This window comes from Salvelinus namaycush, chromosome 4 (assembly GCF_016432855.1).
Source record: "Salvelinus namaycush isolate Seneca chromosome 4, SaNama_1.0, whole genome shotgun sequence".
Lineage (NCBI taxonomy): Eukaryota > Metazoa > Chordata > Actinopteri > Salmoniformes > Salmonidae > Salvelinus > Salvelinus namaycush.
In genome coordinates, this window is record NC_052310.1 from 27,479,286 (window position 1) to 27,499,787 (window position 20,502).

Below are 20,502 nucleotides of genomic sequence, written 5' to 3' on the forward strand. Positions count from 1 at the left end.
TAGGCTCATTGTCCATTTGGAAGACCCATTGTTGCTTTAATATATCCACATAATTTTCCTTCCTCATGATGCTGTCTATTTTGAAAAGTGCACCAGTCCCTCCTGCAGCAAAGCACCCCCACAACATGATGCTGCCACCCCCGTGATTCACGGTTGGGATGGTGTTCTTCGGCTTGCAAGCATCCCCCTTTTTCCTCCAAACATAACCATGATCATTATGGCCAAACAGTTCTATTTTTGTTTCATCAGACCAGAGGACATTTCTCCAAAAAGTACGATCTTTGTCCCCATGTACAGTTGCAAACCGTAGTCTAGCTTTTTTATGGCGGTTTTGGAGCAGTGGCTTCTTTTCCTTGCTGAGCGGCCTTACAGCTTATGTCAATATAGGACTTGTTTTACTGTGGATATAGATACTTTTGTACCCGTTTCCTCCAGCATCTTCAAAAGGTCCTTTAATGTTGTTCTGGGATTGATTTGCGTTCATCTCTAGGAGACAGAACGCGTCTCCTTCCTGAGCTGTATGACGGCTGCGTGGTCCCATGGTGTTTATACTTGCATACTATTGTTTGTACAGATGAACGTGGTACCTTCAGGCGTTTGGAAATTGCTCCCAAGGATGAACCAGACTTGGAGGTCTACAATTTATTTTCTGAGATCTTGGCTGATTTCTTTTTGATTTTCCCATGATGTCAAGCAAAGAGGGACTGAGTTTGAAGGTAGGCCTTGAAATACATCCACAGGTACACTTCCAATTGAATCAAATACTGAAATCATGTCAATTAGCCTATCAGAAGCGTCTAAAGCCATTACATATTTTTCTGAAATTTTCCAAGCTGTTTAAAGGCACAGTCAATTTAGTGTATGTAAACTTCTGACCCACTGGAATTATGATACAGTGAATTATAAGTGAAATAATCTGTCTGTAAACAATTGTTGGAAAAATGACTTTTGTCATGCACAAAGTAGATGTCCTAACCAACTTGCCAAAACTGTAGTTTGTTAACAAGAAATTTGTGGAGTGGTTGAAAAACGAGTTTTAATGACTCCAACCTAAGTGTATGTAAACTTCCGACTTCAACTGTAGAACTAACAAAAGGGGGGCGGAGGCATTACAAAAGGGGGGCGGAGGCATTAAAGGGATAGTTCACCCATATTTCATCATTCTGTATTTTCATCAGTTCACCTTAAATGGCTCAATTTGACGTAAATTAGTTGCCTGACGACTCATCCTGAATTTAATTTTCCTGCTATATCAAATCGCTCTATACATCAGTCTGAACCAATTCTAGATGTCTTTTGTGCTGAGGCCAAAATTACATGATCCATGTAGGCCGTCTCTGGCCCAACCCATCTGTTTCTGGGACCAATCAGAACGGTTTGAATGTGTCTGCATTCGAGAAGTCATTGGGGAGACCCACAAAGAAGCATTAGTGGGCGTGGCGTTTGGCCAGAGTGATGTGGATGGGTAGCCAGGCTATTAAATGAGAGCCACACATGCTATGCTCCCATTGATGTCAATAAATGATTAATGCAAAAGCCAGGGTTCCTTGCGCTTATCTCAACTCTGAATCTGTCCCTAAATGTACAAGGACTCCAAATGAGAAAATGTTGAAAGTATTATGAAATGTAGATGAACTATCCCTTGACAGCCACCCATTACAATGCTGCTCTCTTCACAAGCCCCCGAACCCTGATACAAGAGTTAGAAAAAATAAGAGATGTGACCAAAATCACCATGCACATCAGTCCTTTAAGCTCAGCATGGAAGCAGAGCGTGATAGAGTGAGGGACAGACAGAGACATACCTGCCATACGCGTAGTAGAGGTAAGGGAAGAGGAGGACTCGACAGATGAAAAAAGTGACCAGCATAGTAGCCCCATTCACTTTGTGCAGGAGAGTGTGTTGCTGTTTGTACTGAGAGGAAAAAGAGGGAGAGAAAGAAAGAGGAGAGAAAAAAGGAGAAAGCGCAAGCAGTAGATTGGTGAGAGCCGAAAAATAGTTAATAGGCCTATTGCTCTACTTTGCACGGACACCAAAAAGTGGAAAATGGAAGACAAAGTATACTTGTCATGCTTCAAGCCAAAGGCGGGCTTGTATAGAATACAGTGCTTTAAGGTGTGGGAGAAAAACATGTCATTATACACAGTATATTCCGCAGAAACATATGTTTCCACCAGCTTGCTAGACTTCTTCTCTGCTCCAGCAAGCTAAGCGTTTGATCGACAGCTAGCGCAACTTTGACAAGACAACAACACTGAGAAGATGATGATAACAGTTCAACATTTAAGAACCTCAACATTTTCATTTCACATCTAGAAGTATCATTTTTTTTATCTATCAAATGTATAACACCACACCAAACTGTACTGTGTAGTTTACTTTAAATGGTTCCCTTTGCACAGAGGTTATAAGAAGCATCTGGCCCCAACTCTACACAACACACTGTAGGGAAGGAAGGGGAGGTGTGTGATGTAAAGGGAGGAAGAGAGGTGGACAGGCAGATATTGTATCCGCGGTTAAATCCAGTAGAATACAGGGGGCTATATTCAAAGGCTAACAGATGTGGGAGCATCAGATGTCAGTAAAATCAGCATACAGTGCATGTGGGAAGAGTTCAGACACCTTGACTTTTCCACATTTTGTTATGTTACTGTCTTATTCTAAAATAGATTAAATAAAAAAATCCTCAATCTACACACAATACCACAATGACGAAGCAAAAACAGGTTTAGAAATATTTGCACATTTATTACAAATAAAAAACATATACCTAATTTTAATAAGTATTCAGAACTGCGCTCTGGAGCAGGGATCTTCTGTACTTTGCTCTTTCCCTTGATCCCGACTAGTCTCCCAGTCCCTGCCACTGAAAAACATCCCCACAGCATGATGCTGTCACCACCATGCTTCACCGTAGGGATGGTGCAAGGTTTCCTCCAGACTTGGCATTCAGGCCAAAGAGTTCAATCTTGGTTTCATCGGACCAGAGAATCTTGTTTCTCATGGTCTGAGAGTCCTTTAGGTGCCTTTTGGCAAACTCGAGGCAGGTTGTCATGTGCATTTAACTGAGGTGTGGCTTCCGTCTAGGCCACTCTACCATAAAGGCCTGATGGGAAGAGTGCTGCAAAGATGGTTATGCTTCTGGAAGGTTCTCCCATCTCCACAGAAGAACTCTGGAGCTCGGTCAGAGTGAGCATCGGGTTCTTGGTCACCTCCCTGACCAAGGCTCTTCTCCCCCGATTGCTCAGTTTGGCCGGGCGGCCAGCTCTAGTAAGAGTTGTGGTTCCAAACTTCTTCCATTTAAGAATGATGGAGGCCACTGTGTTCTTGCGGACCTTCAATGCTGCAGAAATGTTTTGGTACCCTTCCCCAGGTCTGTGCCTCGACACAATCATGTCTCGGAGCTTCACTAGAATACAGTATATACAGGTCATGGCCAAAAGTTTTGAGAATGACACAAATATAAATTTTCACAAAGTCTGCTGCCTCAGTTTGTATGATGGCAATTTGCATATACTCCAGAATGTTATGAAGAGTGATCAGATGAATTGCAATTAATTGCAAAGTCCCTCTTTGCCATGCAAATGAACTGAATTCCCCCCCAAAAACATTTCCACTGCATTTCAGCCCCGCCACAAAAGGACCAGCTGACATCATGTCAGTGATTCTCTCGATAACACAGGTGTGTGTTGATGAGGACAAGGCTGGAGAAGCTGATTGAATTCGAATAACAGACTGGAAGCTTCAAAAGGAGGATGGTGCTTGGAATCACTGTTCTTCCTCTGTCAACCATGGTTACCTGTACGGAAACACGTGCCGTCATCATTGCTTTGCTCAAAAAGGGCTTCACAGGCAAGGATATTGCTGCCAGTAAGATTGCACCTAAATCAACCATTTATCAGATCATCAAGAACTTCAAGGAGAGCGGTTCAATTGTTGTGAAGAAGGCTTCAGGGCGCCCAAGAAAGTCCAGCAAGTGCCAGGACTGTCTCCTAAAGTTGATTCAGCTGCGGGATCGGGGCACCACCAGTACAGAGCTGGCTCAGGAATGGCAGCAGGCAGGTGTGCATCTGCACGCACAGTGAGGCGAAGACTTTTGGAGGATGGCCTGGTGTCAAGAAGGGCAGCAAAGAAGCCACTTCTCTCCAGGAAAAACATCAGGGACAGACTGATATTCTGCAAAAGGTACAGGGATTGGACTGCTGAGGACTGGGGTAAAGTCATTTTCTCTGATATATCCCCTTTCCGATTGTTTGGGGCATCCGGAAAAAAGCCGTCTGGGCCTGCAGCCTTGGGAGGGTTAACACGCTTAAATGTCTTACTCACGTCGGCCATGGAGAACGAGAGCGGCCCGCGCCAGTGGCACTGCGTTATCCTCAAAGCGGGCCAAGAAAGTGTTTAGCTTGTCAGGGAGCAAGACGTCGGTGTCCGTGACGTGGCTGGTTTTCCCTTTGTTAACCATGATTGTTGGAAATCTCTGGAATTGTGACTCCATTTTGTCTCTGTACTGTCATTTTGCCTGTTTGATTGCCTTACGGAGGGCATAACAGGACTGTTTGTATTCGACCATATTCCCAGTCACCTTGACGTGGTTAAATGCAGTGATTCGCACTTTCAGTTTTGCGCAAAGGCTGCCATCTATCCATAGTTTTTGGTTTTAATATTCACATTGGGAACAACATCCCCTATACACTTCCTGATGAACTCAGTCACCATGTCAACCCGGAACATATCCCAGTCTGCGTCACCAAAACAATTTTGAAGCATGGATTCCAATTGGTCTGACCAGCATTGAATAGACCTTACTAGATCTATTCACTTCCTGTTTGAGTTTCTGCCTAGAGCAGAATGGAGTTGTGATCTGATTTGCCGAAGGGGGGCAGGGGACGGCCTTGTGGCCATTCCGGAAGGGAGAGTAACAATGGTTGAGAGTTTTTGAAGCGCGAGTACTGCAGGCAATGTGTTAAGAGAACTTCGGTAGGTTTTTACTCAGATTTGCTTTGTTAAAGTCCCCAGCTACAATAAATGCAGCCTCAGGATATGCGGTTTCCAGTCCTGTGTAGTCCAGTGTAGTTCCTTGAGAGCCGTCGTGGTATCGGCTTGAAAGGGAATATAAACGGCTGTGACAATGACCGAAGAGAATTCGGTCGGCATTTAATTGTGAGGTATTCTAGGTCAGGTGAACAAAATTACTTAGTTCCTGTACGTTACCACAATCATACCATTAGTAGTTAATCATGAAACATACACCTCCACCCTTCTTCTTCCCGGAGAGCTGGCTGTATGGACGGGGACAGTATATCTGGAGAGATATGATTCCTTGAAACAAAGTATGTTACAGTCCCTGATGTATCTCTGGAAGGAGATCCTTGCCCTGAGCTCGTCTACTTTATTGTCTTGGGACTTAACATTATTGAGCAATACACTCAGAAGCGGTGGATGGTGTGTACACCTACTGAGTTGGACTAAAAGTTCACTCCGAATACCTCTTCTCTGCCGGCGGCGTCTTGGAGCAGCCACTGGGATAAGTTCATCCTTGGGGGGTACGAAAAAAAGGATCCAGTTCAGGAAAGTCGTATTTCTCTTCGAAATGCTGGTGAGTTACTGCCGCTCTGATATCCAAAAGTAATTTCTGTATGTAATAACACAAAAAACATTCTGGGCTAATAATGTGAGAAATAACAACAAAAAATAAAACTGCAAAGTTGCTTACGAGCTAGAAACAGAGCGGCCATGTCTATCGGCGCCATCTTTATACTTTAGCGTAAATTAGACCAACTTATGCCGGTGCGCAGCACCTCCAAAAATTCATCTATCAGCACTTCACTCAATGCGCACAGCTCAGTGTCGCTGCACGAGGTGGGATATAGGATTCATATATATTTGTGCAATCAGCAGCTATGAAACAAAACAGCAGATTTTTTTTTAAAACAGCTACTGCAGCATTTTTCTGCTATAAATCGCAACTCACACATGTGCTCATTCTTTTTACTATTTTATCAAGCCTTAAAAATACTTCTTCAACCCATCTCCTCCCTTTCATCGACACTGATTGAAGCGGATTTAACAAGTGACATCAATAAGGGATCATAGCTTTCACCTGGATTCACCTGGTCAGCCTATGTCATGAAAAGAGCAGGTGTTCATTTGTTGTATACTCAGTGTATACTGCTGTAATTGAGGTAATCATATTACAGATGTGCTGTTATACACCACACACACGACAGAGTGATGAGCCACATGCCAGGAACCAACAGTCCAATTAAAAGTCAGAGAAATTGAAATGCGAGTGGGACACCTAGAGATGTGTGCAATTCAATAAGTACTTTGAACACAATAGTTAAAAAACTGAAGTACCTGGATGAGGATTTTTCCCAGACAGACCCACGGAGTGCTGACTTCTGCCAAGAACATGACGCCTTGGAAGTAATCCCCCTTGCCCTGTCGCCAGAACTGGGGGAAAGAGGAAGAAGACAGTTCATTGAAAGTCATGTTTTATCATCATGAATAAGCCTTCAACAAACTTTTTTACCAGTGTAAAGTAAGCCTTGTCCATAGGGCAGGAGCCTTTATCCTGTTTTTGTAGCATGATGCAGCTTGATGTTCAAGTACACCCCCAAGACAGGAGGCTAGTCTGTCACAGGGCCTTACCCCCAATCCATCTGTATCCCTAATGCTCAGTACCAAGCAGAGAGGCATCAAGACGATTTTTTGAGTCTTTGGTTGGACTCGACCAGGGATCAAACAGCCAACTTCCCAATATCCGGGCGGACACTCAAACCACACGGCCACAAAGATTTGCCTGTGTACCCTACCAAATACCGGCAAATATCTTTAATAATGACACACAAGATACTTCCAATAAACACTCACTCGCTCACACGTCATTCTCCCAGCATTTGAATGTCGTCATTGGGCGACAGTTACCACAGAGACGGGGAAGCACACGGTGACCATGACGACGTGGTGGAGTACCATGAGGAACTCGCGCCGCAGGTAGCTGGTCAGGGCCGCACCCAGGGGTTTGGCGCCGCTGTCCGCTTCATGACCCTTGATGCGCAGCTTGTACCAGTAGCACATGAACATGGCGTAGATGTCGTACACAAAGTAGGGCACGGCAAAGAGGATGTAGGCGCTGGTGAGCCAATGCCTGATACAAAGAAGAAGAAAAAGAGGTAGAAAAAAGGGGTTACGGTAAGGTAACTTAGTTGAACAGTGGGCATTCAATAAGTAAGGCTACAATATTTGGATTTGATTCATTCGTATGTAAAAAGGTTTTACAAAAGGAATATAGTTTGGGGATGGAGACTAGGGAGTGATGGTATGGTTTACAGCAAGGGTTTTCTGAGTGGGGAAGGACCAATGGGAGGGTTTCCGTGTGGGTTCTGCTTTTTGTTACACATCCATGGGCTCAATAACACTAAAGACAACAATGATATCATTAACATTACTTTCTGAAAAATAATGGCAACACTAGCTATTCTCTCTTGGAATGTGAAAGGCCTAAATTGTCCTATCAAACATTCCATCTGTCTTGATCTTCTAGCAAGTAACTCTATTGATATAACAATGCTCCAAGAAACACACCTGCTCCAAAAGTACACACATAGAATGCAGAACCATTTGTACAAACTGGCTTATTTTTCTTCAGCCCCAAACAAAACAAAAGGTGTAATCAATGATACAAAAGAAACTCAAAATCACCATATTGGGTAAAGGCAAAGACCAGGAAGGCAGAATCACTTAAATATCCATAATGGAAAGAAAATTGCCTTTTTTAATGTGTATACTCCAAATTCATATGATCCTACGTTTTTTGATTCTCTGAACAGCATATTGTTAGGATTAACTGAATTCCAACGGGTTAACGGGACAGACATGAATGCCATTTTGGACACGTGGGACAAAATCTACAGTGTCTTCAGAAGGAATTCACATCCCTTGTCATTTTTTAATGATCTAAACAAAATACTCTGTCAATGTAAAAATAATAATAATCTAAATGGAAAATAAAACACTAATATATCTTGATTAGATAAGTATTCAACATATTACAATCACCTTTGGCAGCGATTACAGCTGTGAGTCTTTCTGGGTAAGTCTAAGAGCTTTGCACACCTGGTTTGTAACGTATTTGCCCATTATTCTTTAAAAAGATTATTTAAGCTCTGTCAAGTTGGTTGTTGATCATTGCTAGGCAGCCATTTTCAAGACTTGCCATAGATTTTCAAGGCAATTTAAGTCAAAACCGTGCACATTTGTGGCCTGCTGGAGGTCATTTTGCAGGGCTCTGGTAGTGCTCCTCCTTGCACAAAGGCGGAGGTAGCGGTCCTGCTGCTGGGTTGTTGCCCTCCTACGGCCTCCTCCACGTCTCCTGATGTACTGGCCTGTCTCCTGGTAGCGCCTCCATGCTCTGGACACTACGCTGACAGACACAGCAAACCTTCTTGCCACAGCTCGCATTGATGTGCCATCCTGGATGAGCTGCACTACCTGAGCCACTTGTGTGGGTTGTAGACTCCGTCTCATGCTACCACTAGAGTGAGAGCACCGCCAGCATTCAAAAGTGACCAAAACATCAGCCAGGAAGCATAGGAACTGAGAAGTGGTCTGTGGTCACCACCTGCAGAATCACTCCTTTATTGGGGGTGTCTTGCTAATTGCCTATAATTTCCACCTTTTGTCTATTCCATTTGCACAACAGCATGTGAAATGTATTGTCAATCAGTGTTGCTTCCTAAGTGGACAGTTTGATTTCACAGAAGTGTGATTGACTTGGAGTTACATTGTGTTGTTTAAGTGTTCCCTTTATTTTTTTGAGCAGTGTATATATATTTGGCCTTGTGTTTTAGGTTATTGACCTACTAAAATATGAATTAGTCTATCTATCTTCCAGTATCTGTTGGGAAGCAGACAACCAGGTTCCTCTAGGATTTTGCATGTGCTTACCCCTATTCTGTTTCTTTTTATCATAAAAAACTCCCTAGTCCTTGCCGAGGAAAAACATACCTATAACATGATGCAGCCACCACCATGCTTGAAAATATGAAGAGTGGTATGTTGTGTTTGCCCCAAACATAACACTTTGTATTCAGGACAAAAAGTTCCTTTGTCACATTTTTTGCAGTATTACTTTAGTGCCTTATTGCAAACAGGATGCATGTTTAGGAATAGTTGTCTTCTGTACATGCTTCATTCTTTTCACTCAGTCATGTATGTTAGTATTGTGGAGTAACTATAATTTACAAAAATATCAAAAAACGCATGCAACAATTTCAACGACTTTACTCAGTTAAAGTTCATATGAAGAACTCAGTGAATTTAAATTAATTAATTAGGTCTTAATCTATGGATTTCACATGACTGGGACTACAGATATGCATCTGTTGGTCACAGATACCTTAAAAGAAATGGGCCTCAAATTGCCATCGATAAAATGCAATTGTGTTCGTTGTTCGTCTTCCAATACCATAACCCCACCGCCACCATGGGCCACTCTGTTCACAACGTTGACATCAGCAAACCGCTAGCCCACATGACGCCATACACGTGGTCTTCGGTTGTGAAGCCGGTTGGACGTACTGCCACATTTTTTAAAATGATGTTGGAGGTGGCTTATGGTAGAAAAATAAACATTAAATTCTCTGGCAACAGCTCTGGTGAACATGCCAACATGCCTCCTGGTCTTTGCCTTCAAACTTGAGACATCTGTGGCATTGTGTTGTGTAACAAAACTGTACATTTTAGAGTGGCCTTTTATTGTCCCCTACACAAGGTGTACCTGTGTAATGATCATGCTGTTTAATCAGCTTCTTGATATGCCACACTTGTCCTGTGGCATATCTTGACAAAGGAGAAATGCTTACTAACAGGGATGTAAACAAATGTGTGCACATTTGAGAGAAATAAGCTTTTTGTGCGTATGGAACATTTCTGGGATATTTAATTTCAGCTCATGAATCATGGGACCACACTGTACATGCTGCGTTCATATTTTTGTTCAGTGTACAATGTTGTTCATCTATCCTCAGTGATCTCTTATCACAGCCATTAAACTTAAATGTTAAAAAATATATATATATAATAATAAAAATGTATTAATTAAAAGTAAAATAAAATCGCCATTGGCCTCATGGTGAAATCCCTGAACGGTTTCGTTCCTCTTCGGCAACTCAGTTAGGAAGGGCGCCTGTATCTTTGTATTGACAGTGTATTGATACACCATCCAAAGTGTAATTAATAACTGCAACCATGCTCAAAGAGATATTCAATGTCTGCTTTTTTTATTTTTACCCATCTACCAATAGGTGTCCTTCTTTGCAAACCATTGGAAAACCTCCCTGGTCTTCATGGTTGAATCTGTGCTTGAAATTCACTGCACGACTGAGGGACATAACAGATAATTGTATGTGTGGGGTACAGAGATGGGGTAGTCATTTAAAAAAAATCATGTTAAACACTATTATTGCACAAAAAGGTGAGTCCATGCAACTTATATGACTCGTTAAGCACATTTGTACTACTGAACTTATTTAGGCTTGCCATAACAAAAGTGTTGAATACCTACGGAGTAAAGACATTTAAGCTTTTCATTTAATTAATTATTTTGTAAAACATTTCTAAAAACATAATTCCACTTTGACATTATGGGGTATTGTGTGTAGATCAGTGACACAAAATCTCAGTTGAATCCATTTTAAATAAAAGGCTGTTAAAAAATATATATATATTTAAAGGGTGTGAATACTTTCTAAAGGCACTGTAATAAGACCAACTACTAACCACACGCAGCCAATGCTCTCCAACATATACTCACTGATTACAGCCAGCCTCATTGATGCCTGGCGAGCACATAGTCCAAAAGCAAACAAGTACACTTTCTACTCAAACAGGCATAAGACATTCTCCCGAATAGACTTTATATTATCTGCGACTCTATTTTCTAAAATGAAGAAAGACACTCAACATATGAGCTTGTCTGATCACCATGCCCACTACTACCAATTTCACATTTCAGAATCTCCTAAAAGAGCCACAAGATGGCGTTTCAATGTTTCATTACTACAAAATCCTACATTCTGTGATCAATTTGAAATTGAACTAAATGAATTCATAATGCTCAATAAAAATTCAGTCAATGAACCCCGGATTCTATGGGATGACACCAAAGGTTTTATAAAAAAGAATGCAACTTCATTTGCATCGGAGTTTAATAAATCACAATTAAATAAGATATCAGAATTGGAAATGTTGATAACTTCGTTGGAGCCTTCTCAACAAACTTAATTTATTAATAAGACAGAGAGCAGAATTTGCCATCCACTTAGTTAGGTTCAACCATTACTTCCATGGAAATCGTCCCAGTCATTTACTGGCCAACAAGCTTCCCAGTAATGGCCAACAAGCTTCGCAGTAATGATCAATTAGCTGATATAGCAACTATTGAATCTGAAACTGGAGAATTACTATCAGAACCCAAATTAATCAAAGATTCTCCCAGCTCTCTCAACAGAAAAAGCTGCATTGCTGGGAACCCAAAATCGCTCTCAATGAACTCAAAAGGGCATTGCATAGCATGAATAAAAGGCAAATCACCTGGATGGGATTCCCCCTGAGTTCTATTGACATTTTTATCGGTAAGGATGCTACTCAGTGTTCTCACTATCACTACTTGGACCGTTTTATCTCGATGCAGAAAAAGCTTTTGATAGACTAGAATAGTCATATCTCTGGTCGGTCTTGAATAGCGGGATCCGGGTTACCGAGATTTCCTGCCCAAACCCACTCTCTTTTCCCAGGATAAATAACTAAGAGAAACCGGTAAATTTTAAAAATGATTTATATGAACAGCATGACGTGAAATGGAACTTCAATTATATGTAATGTCTAAATCTGTCTTATCTAAGGGCCACAGCCTACTCTGCATGATCAATCATCAACGCTCAGGTTGGGAACAGACAGCGCATTTCAGTATAGAGTGCAGTTCACAATGCATGTAGGCCTTTCATCTCATCATGGTAACTTTTTTCTTGTGAAAGGTAGGACTACATTTGCTGTAGCATAACCTATGTATTAGTAATATAAGGACTGAATGCGTGTTTCATTTACACAAAAGGGCACAACAAAGCCTATTCCCCCTCAGGAGACGAAAAAGATTTGGCATAGGTCCTCAAAAAGTTCTACATCTGCACCATCGAGAGCGTCCTAACTGGTTGCAACACTGCCTGGTATGGTCTAGGTCCAAAAGGCTTCTTAACAGCTTCTACCTCCAAGCAATAAGACTCCTGAACTGCTAATCAAATGGCTACCCAGACTATTTGTATTGCACCCCCCTCTTTTACACTGCTGCTACTCTGTTTATTATCTATGCATAGTGACTTTAAAGTCTACCTACATGTACATATTACCTCGGCAAACCGGTGCCCCCGCACAATGACTCTGGACCGGTACCCCCTATATATAGCCTCGCTATTGTTATTTTACATGCTCTTTAATTACTTCTTACTTTTTTTTAGGTATTTTCTTAAAACAGTATTGTTGGTTAAGGGCTTGTAAGTAAGTTTTCACTGTAAGGTCTACTACACCTGTTGTATTCGGGACATGTGACAAATAAAATTTGATTTCCATCTGGCTTTCGGGGGTCACCTTACTTTTTCATTGTAAAGATGATTTTTTTTTAAAGTTGCATTTGTTTATTTCCCAAGATTTATCAAACAACATTTTAGGACTACATAAAGCAGCTTTTTAAAGGAGTCTGATTTGTGTCTTCTTTTTTGCCATGACAAATCAAGTATCGGGACAACCCTTCTCCCAAGGCACAAAAAAACACTGACAGATTATGATTCTGAAGTTAACAATTCACTTAAAATATTTCTAGTATGGCCTGATGTAAAATATCGCTCAAGGCTGAATGAGACTAAAAAACGTGCTTTTCTTTTCTCTTCACTCTATGCTGTAGTTAACTGGGGTTTTTTTTGTGGGAGGGGGTTTATGAGTCTGATATCTTCTGTCTCTTTCTGGGGCGTGTTCATTAGGACAAGAAACTGAAAATGTTTTACAACGGGACAGAAAAGTAATACTTTCTTATTGAACAACTGTGTCTGTTTTCTTCCATTTTAGTGCCAACAATTTTAGTAACAACAATTGTCAGAAGGACGAGGTGAATTTCTACACTTACTGATCCTCAATGATGTCATCACAGGAGGAGGCAATGATGTAACCAGCAGAGGAGGCCATGATCGCCTGAACAGAGGACACCAACCTGAGAAAGGCCCGCAGGAGAAATTAAACATTAACATTGTTAATAACCTCAGACTACAATTGCTAAATGTCTGGTAAAACATAAAATATTGTGAAATCCAATTTTTTACAAAAATATCATCCTATGTCATTATCAGAATTAACCAAAAGTCATCATAGGACAGAATTAGTGTTGATTTATTTTGAGTGGTAACCAATAGCTCCATCTCAATTAGTCTTTCTGCGATTCCTCACATCCCATCTCCTCGCTTCCTTCTCAAATGTATATTGAAAAAGAAAGTCCAAGGTCACTCCCCTCAGACTTTCTTCTCCAATGCGTTTAGAGAAGGCAAGGAGAGAGAACGAAAATAATTGAGGAAAGATTAACTGAGGAAGAGCATGCATATATACAGTTGAAGTCAGAAGTTTACATACACTTAGGTTGGAGTCATTAAAACTTGTTTTTCAAACACTCCACAAATTTCTTGTTAAGAAACTATAGTTTTGGCAAGTCGGTTAGGACATCTACTTTGTGCATGACACAAGTCATTTTTCCAACAATTGTTTACAGGCAGATTATTTCACTTATAATTCACTGTATCACAATTCCAGTGGGTCAGAAGTTTACATACACTAAATTGAATGTGCCTTTAAACAGCTTGGAAAATTTCAGAAAAATATGTAATGGCTTTAGAAGCTTCTGATAGGCTAATTGACATAAATTGAGTCAATTGGAAGTGTACCTGTGGATGTATTTCCAGGCCTACCTTCAAACTCAGTGCCTCTGCTTGACATCATGGGAAAAAAACTAAAATCAGCCAAGACCTCAGAAAAAAATGTATTGTAGACCTCCACAAGTCTGGTTCATCCTTGGGAGCAATTTCCAAACACCTGAAGGAAACACGTTCATCTGTACAAACAATAGTACGCAAGTATAAACACCATTGGACCACACAGCCGTCATACCGCTCAAGAAGGAGACGCGTTCTGTCTCCTAGAGATGAACGTACTTTGGTGCGAAAAGTGCAAATCAGTCCCAGAACAACAGCAAAGGACCTTGTGAAGATGCTGGAGGAAACAGGTACAAAAGTATCTATATCCACAGTAAAACTAGTCCTATATCGACATAAGCTGTAAGGTCGCTCAGCAAAGAAGAAGCCACTGCTCCAAAAAATAAAAATAAAAATAAAAAAGCCAGACTACGGTTTGCATCTGCACATGGGGACAGAGATCGTACTTTTTGGAGAAATGTCCTCTGGTCTGATGAAACAAAAATAGAACTGTTTGCCCATAATGACCATGGCTATGTTTGGAGGAAAAAGGGGGATGCTTGCAAGCCGAAGAACACCATCCCAACCGTGAAGCACGGGGGTGGCAGCATCATGTTGTGGGGGTGCTTTGCTGCAGGAGGGGCTGGTGCACTTCACAAAATAGATGGAATCATGAGGCAGGAAAATTATGTGTACATATTGAAGCAACATCATTCAGGAAGTTAAAGCTTGGTTGCAAATGGGTCTTCCAAATGGACAATGACCCCAAGCATACTTCCAAAGTTGTGGCAAATGGCTGAAGGACAACAAAGTCAAGGTATTGGAGTGGCCATCACAAAGCCCTGACCTCAATCCCATAGAAAATTTGTGGGCAGAACTGAAAAAGCGTGTGCGAGCAAGGAGGCCTACAAACCTGACTCAGTTACACCAGCTCTGTCAGGAGGAATGGGCCAAAATTCACCCAACTTATTGTGGGAAGCTTGCAGAAGGCTACCCGAAACGTTTGATTCAAGTTAAACAATTTAAAGGCAATGCTACCAAATACTAATTGAGTGTATGTAAACTTCTGACCCACTGGGAATGTGATGAAAGAAATAAAAAGCTGAAATAAATCATTCTCTCTACTATTATTCTGATGTTTCACATTCTTAAAATAAAGTGGTGATCCTAACTGACCTAAGACAGGGAATTTTTATTAGGATTAAATGTCAGGAATTGTGAAAAACTGAGTGTAAATGTATTTGGCTGTATGTAAACTTCCGACTCAACTGTACATCGTACCAATCAAAAGTTTGGACACACCTACTCATTCAAGGGGTTATTCTTTATTTTACTATTTTCTACATTGTATGGAATCATACAACATATGGAATCATGTAGTAACCAAAAAAGTGTTAAACAAATAAAAATGTATTTCATATTTGAGATTCTTCAGAAGTAGCCACCCTTTGCCTTGATGACAGCTTTGCACACGCTTGGCATTCTCTCAACCAGCTTCATGAGGTTGAGTCCAAATTAGACCTGGAATGCATTTCAATTAGCAGGTGTGCCTTGTTAAAAGTTCATTCGTGGAATTTCTTTCCTTCTTAATGCGTTTGAGCCAATCAGTTGTGTTATGACAAGGTAGGGATGGTATACAGAAGATAGCACTATTTGGTAAAAGACAAAGTCCATATTATGGCAAGAACAGCTCAAATAAGCAAAGAGAAACGACAGTCAAGAACTTTGAAGTTTCTTCAAATGCAGTCGCAAAAAACATCAAGCACTATGATGAAACTGGCTCTCATGAGGACCGCCACAGGAAAGGAAGACCCAGAATTACCTCTGCTGCAGAGGATAAATTCATTAGAGTTAACTGCCCCTCAGATTGCAGAACAAATAAATGCTTCACAGAGTTAAAGTAACAGACATTTCAACATCAGCTGTTCAGAGGAGACTGTGTGAGTCAGGCCTTCATGGTCGAATTGCTGCAACGAAACCACTACTAAAGGACACCAATAACAAGAAGAGACTTGCTTTGGCCAAGAAACACAAGCAATGGACATTAGAACAGTGGAAATCTGTCCTCTGGTCTGTTGAGTCCAAATTAGATTTTTTGTTCCAACCGCCGTGTCTTTGTGAGACGCAGACTAGGTGAATGGATGATCTCCGCATGTGTGGTTCCCACCGTGAAGCATGGAGGAGGAGGTGTGGTGGTACTTTGCTGGTGACACTGTTGGTGATTTATTTAGAATTCAAGGCACACTTAACCAGCATGGCTACCACAGAATTCTGCAGCGATACGCCATCCCATCTGGTTTGCGCTTTGTGGGACTATCATTTGTTTTTCAACAGGACAATGACCCAACAAACCTCCAGGCCGTGAAAGGGCTATTTGACAAAGAAGGAGAGTGATGGAGTGCTCCATCAGATGACCTGGCCTCCACAATCACCCAACTTCAACCCAGTTGAGATGGTTTGGGATGAGTTGGACTGCAGAGTTAAGAAAAAGCAATCAACAAGTGCTCAGCATATGTGGGACCTCCTTCAATACTGTTAGAAAAGCATTCCAGGTGAAGCTGGTTGAGAGAATGCCAAGACTGTGCAAAGCTGTCATCAAGGCAAAGGGTGGCTACTTTGAAGAATTTCAAATATATTTTGATTTGTTTAACACTTTTTGTTACTTAAATGATTCCATGTGTTATTTCATAGTTTTGATGTCTTCGCTATTATTCTACAATGTAGAAAATAGTAAAAATAAATAAAAAACCTTGAATGAGTAGGTGTGTCCAAACTTTTAACTGGTACTGTATATGATCCCCACTTTTCCTCATCTCTCACCTGGCTGACACTATGACCGCATCCCCTTCGCTCCACCTCAGTGCAGGGATGTGCTTGAGGCATTGCTTGGAGAGCACGAACAGGCCTGGGAAGAAGACAGACCCGGCAGCCAGGATGGTCAACATGGTCCAACGTATTTGTCTTGGTGGCAAAGTTCAGCAGGTAGTCTGGTCTTTGAGATCTTTCTTCCCTCTGAAATTGGAAGCACCGAGATAAACAATTTCAAAACAAGCAGGCAACTAATGCACTAATAAAAGTTGTTTCCTTTCTTTTATCATGTGTCGCCAAAGGGACACAGAATATTAAGTGGGAAAGGGGCATTGGGACAAAAATAGCACCAGTACAGAGTGGAGAAGAGGGCATTTGTTGAATTTACAAAGGGGCAGAGAGGGTTAGTGCGGGTGGATGATTGTGGTGATGCTGAGCGCTGGGTGTGGTGGCTGGTGAGTGATTTTCATAGATGAGGAAGCCCATTGTGCTAACATTACAGGGTGGCCATCTAAGGTCATTATGAACCTCATCAGTACTAGGGCTGTGGCGGTCACGAAAATTTGTCAGCCGATGATTGTCAAGCCTGTAACTGTTGGTCTCACGGTAATTGACCGTTAATTAACATAAAACACATTTAGCATATCATATACAAGCCATTTGAAAAAGTCTAATAAATCCATGTAATATAGCCTACACCTCCACAATAAATCCATTATTTATATTAGACTGGCCTAAAGATGCATGATATGAAGAAAATGTCTATTTCAGAAGAAAAGGATAGCATACTCTGAGTTGTCCTTTTATGTTAGGACCTGATGTGGCTGTGGCCTACACTAGTTAATTTAGCAGACAAGATTTGCTTATAATTCCGTGCCATTATTTTATAGTATGAAGAATACAATTGAACAAAGCTGAATAAAATATAAATATTTTCTCCAAATGATGAGGGAGCGCGCACATGCGGCTATTCTGTGTTGAGCGGTTAACAAAGAAATAGATACTCCTATATGTTTTGATTTTTAATACATTGTAAGGTTGCATGATGCGACTGATGATTTTTTTAAAGTCACTTGAAAGGCTCTGCTTAGTTTTTTTGAGCAGGCTGTACACACTCCAATAGTCTCTCATTCACAATTTGACAAGCACTTTATAATGCCTCGAATTTCACGGCAGCATCCTTTTTGTGGCAGTAATCCAACCAAAAACAATCTGTGCCTTTTGTGGCCCCGGAGTGCTGCGTTGTGCCCTTCTCCCCGAGTGTGCTGCGCAATCAGATGGCTCTCCGTCACGTGATCGATCGGGTCTTTCTCACAGGCTACAAGTGAAGACGGACACATCAGGGACGCAACTGCACGCGTCCTTATCCAATTCCCTAGGTGCATATTGAAGATATTGGAAGAACTGTCCATATTTACTTTGTCAGCCAACAAGATCAGCAGGCCTAACGAACAACAAAAGCACTAGCCTATGTCAATCTACTATCCCCCATAGTACAAAAGTCGACCTATTCTATTCTGTGGGAGAAATAAATATTCCAAACATAGTCTGGGACAGTTGTGGGATGCGATAGATCCCAAATTAATATAACCACCAGCATCTAAAAAACAGTTGTATGCAATGTGGCTGACGCAACAGATCAGAATGTTTAGTTTAAAATGTTGATAAACGAATAGGCTATTTCTTCACATTATAAGCGCAGCAATGTGCACATGGTAGTAGGTTATAAGCACAAATATTCCATTAGCGGGAATACACCATTATCAAAAGTGACCGCAAATGCGATTATGCATGTAATGCTTTTATTATAAAAGGTGAATTTTTATGGTGAAAATGATCTTCCCCAAATGTGCTTAATTTTAACAAGTTATTTGGCCACTTTATTTGTGATACAAACCTTATTAAAACGTAGGCCTATGAGCTAGGCTACATGAGGTCTGCGACTATCATTCGAAAAAGTAGCAAAAAAATACATTGTTTCTTATGCTGGGCATCCTTCACAAGTGATAATATATAATTAACAAGTGATAGGCTAATATTGTCACCCATCATACTATTCTTGACTTAATCTCATCTTTACATATACTAAATAATATATGTGTGACATTTGTTTTGATTTGGAATGGACTATTATCATGCACCTGTATCGAAACAGGGGCAGCGGAAAAAAATACATGTGCACTTAAATAGCGAATGGAGGGACGCTTTTCCCTGTGGTTTATTTTCATGCCAGCCAGGTAGGCTATACTCCTGTTGTAAATATAAGCAATGTGCTTAATATTAGGAAAGTTGAGAAATAAATATAGTAGGCCTAGCCTATAGAAAGCTGATGGGATCCTCGTCTATTTATTAGTGGCCATCACTCTGTTCTCACGCAATTGCGGTATCATGTTTTTTTTGTCAAGGAAAATATCGGATATCGGTATGGCCAAAAATGTCATATTGGTGCATCACTAGTTGTAAGCAAACCACAATATCCAGAACTCATAGCGATTTCAGGACACGGTATCGCCTCTGTTGAGGTGGATCCGTTTGAGAGTGGGTGTCAACAGGTAGCTAATGTTACTCACTGGACCAGCCACTCGTTCATAAAACATAAGCTTGCGAAAAACTATAACTATATAATAACTATTTTGTGTCGACAACTGTAAAGTTTAGTCATTGTGTACCTGGATCTGCAAACTACAAGCAAGCACAGGAGCTGGGGTAACATTTAAATCGGTTACCTTAAAAAGAAGACAAGCAGAGGTAACGTTGCTAACTTAGCTAGCGAACTAAATTAGTGTATCTAAACCAAAGAAATTCTAATGTAATGTAAATTAGCCAGCTGCTATCTGGCGATGTGATCTGTAACTTTGCAAGCTAACTTTAGCTACGTTAAGTTAGCCAGCTAACAGTTAGTTACCTTAGTATCTAACACAGAGGCTAACGTGACTGGCATATGCGTTCTATCTACAGATTCCGATCCCATCAACATGTGCAGCGGCATCAACATCAAGCTCAGCACTAGGAACTAGTTTGTCACCTTTGATAAATCTTTCCATAACTCCATGATGAGCTAATAAATATACTGGAGCTAGGCATGAACATGGTCCGTGTTTTGTTGTCATAGTTGATGTGTTTATAAGTAGGCTACGACTTCTACTGTAGTTCTCTGTGTTATGGAGGCTTAGTTGATTGTTTATGCAAAGCTTGAAGTCAAAATGAGAAAATCTGAGTTATTAGTAAGGAGGGGATAGTGTGGGTGATTGACTGGTGTCTGTTGGGGGTGGGTATTGTGTGTGAAAGTTAGCATGATCTATTGACACGAGGGGGATGGGTGGATATAGTACATTGTTTGCGAGTGTATTAGGGTTGAATAGCGTGAACCGGGTTATCGAGATTTACTGCTCAAACCCACTCCCTTTTCACGGGAAATATGACTGAGAGAAACCGGTAAATTATAATAAATTATTTATATGAACGGCATGACGTGAAATGGAACTGCTAAATTATATGTGATGTCTAAAATCTGGCTTCTCTGCGGCCTTCTCTCTGCGTGACCAATCATCAACGCTCAAAGTGGGGATATTCAGACCCTTTGCTATGAGACTTGAAATTGAGCTCAGGTGCATCCTGTTTCCATTGATCATCCTTGAAATGTTTCTACAACTTTATTGGAGCCCACCTGTGGTAAATTCAATT

The 20,502-nt window shown here is 41.0% G+C and overlaps 1 protein-coding gene across 2 annotated transcripts in view; it reads right to left on the reverse strand.

The window, feature by feature from the left end:
- tlcd3bb (TLC domain containing 3Bb) overlaps positions 1–20,502 on the reverse strand; it is a 44,356-nt gene that overhangs the window by 2,533 nt on the left and 21,321 nt on the right. The window contains exons 2-6 of one of the 2 annotated variants that reach the window (XM_038991629.1): positions 16,831–17,022; positions 13,179–13,262; positions 6,929–7,151; positions 6,359–6,454; positions 1,806–1,915 (exon numbers count right to left, since the gene is read on the reverse strand). In XM_038991629.1, coding sequence (XP_038847557.1) covers positions 1,806–1,915; positions 6,359–6,454; positions 6,929–7,151; positions 13,179–13,262; positions 16,831–16,955 — 638 coding nt within the window. In that variant the 5' untranslated portion in view covers positions 16,956–17,022. Of the gene's footprint in view, positions 1–1,805; positions 1,916–6,358; positions 6,455–6,928; positions 7,152–13,178; positions 13,263–16,830; positions 17,715–20,502 lie in introns of those variants that run through there. The other variant, XM_038991631.1, reaches the window with a different exon arrangement.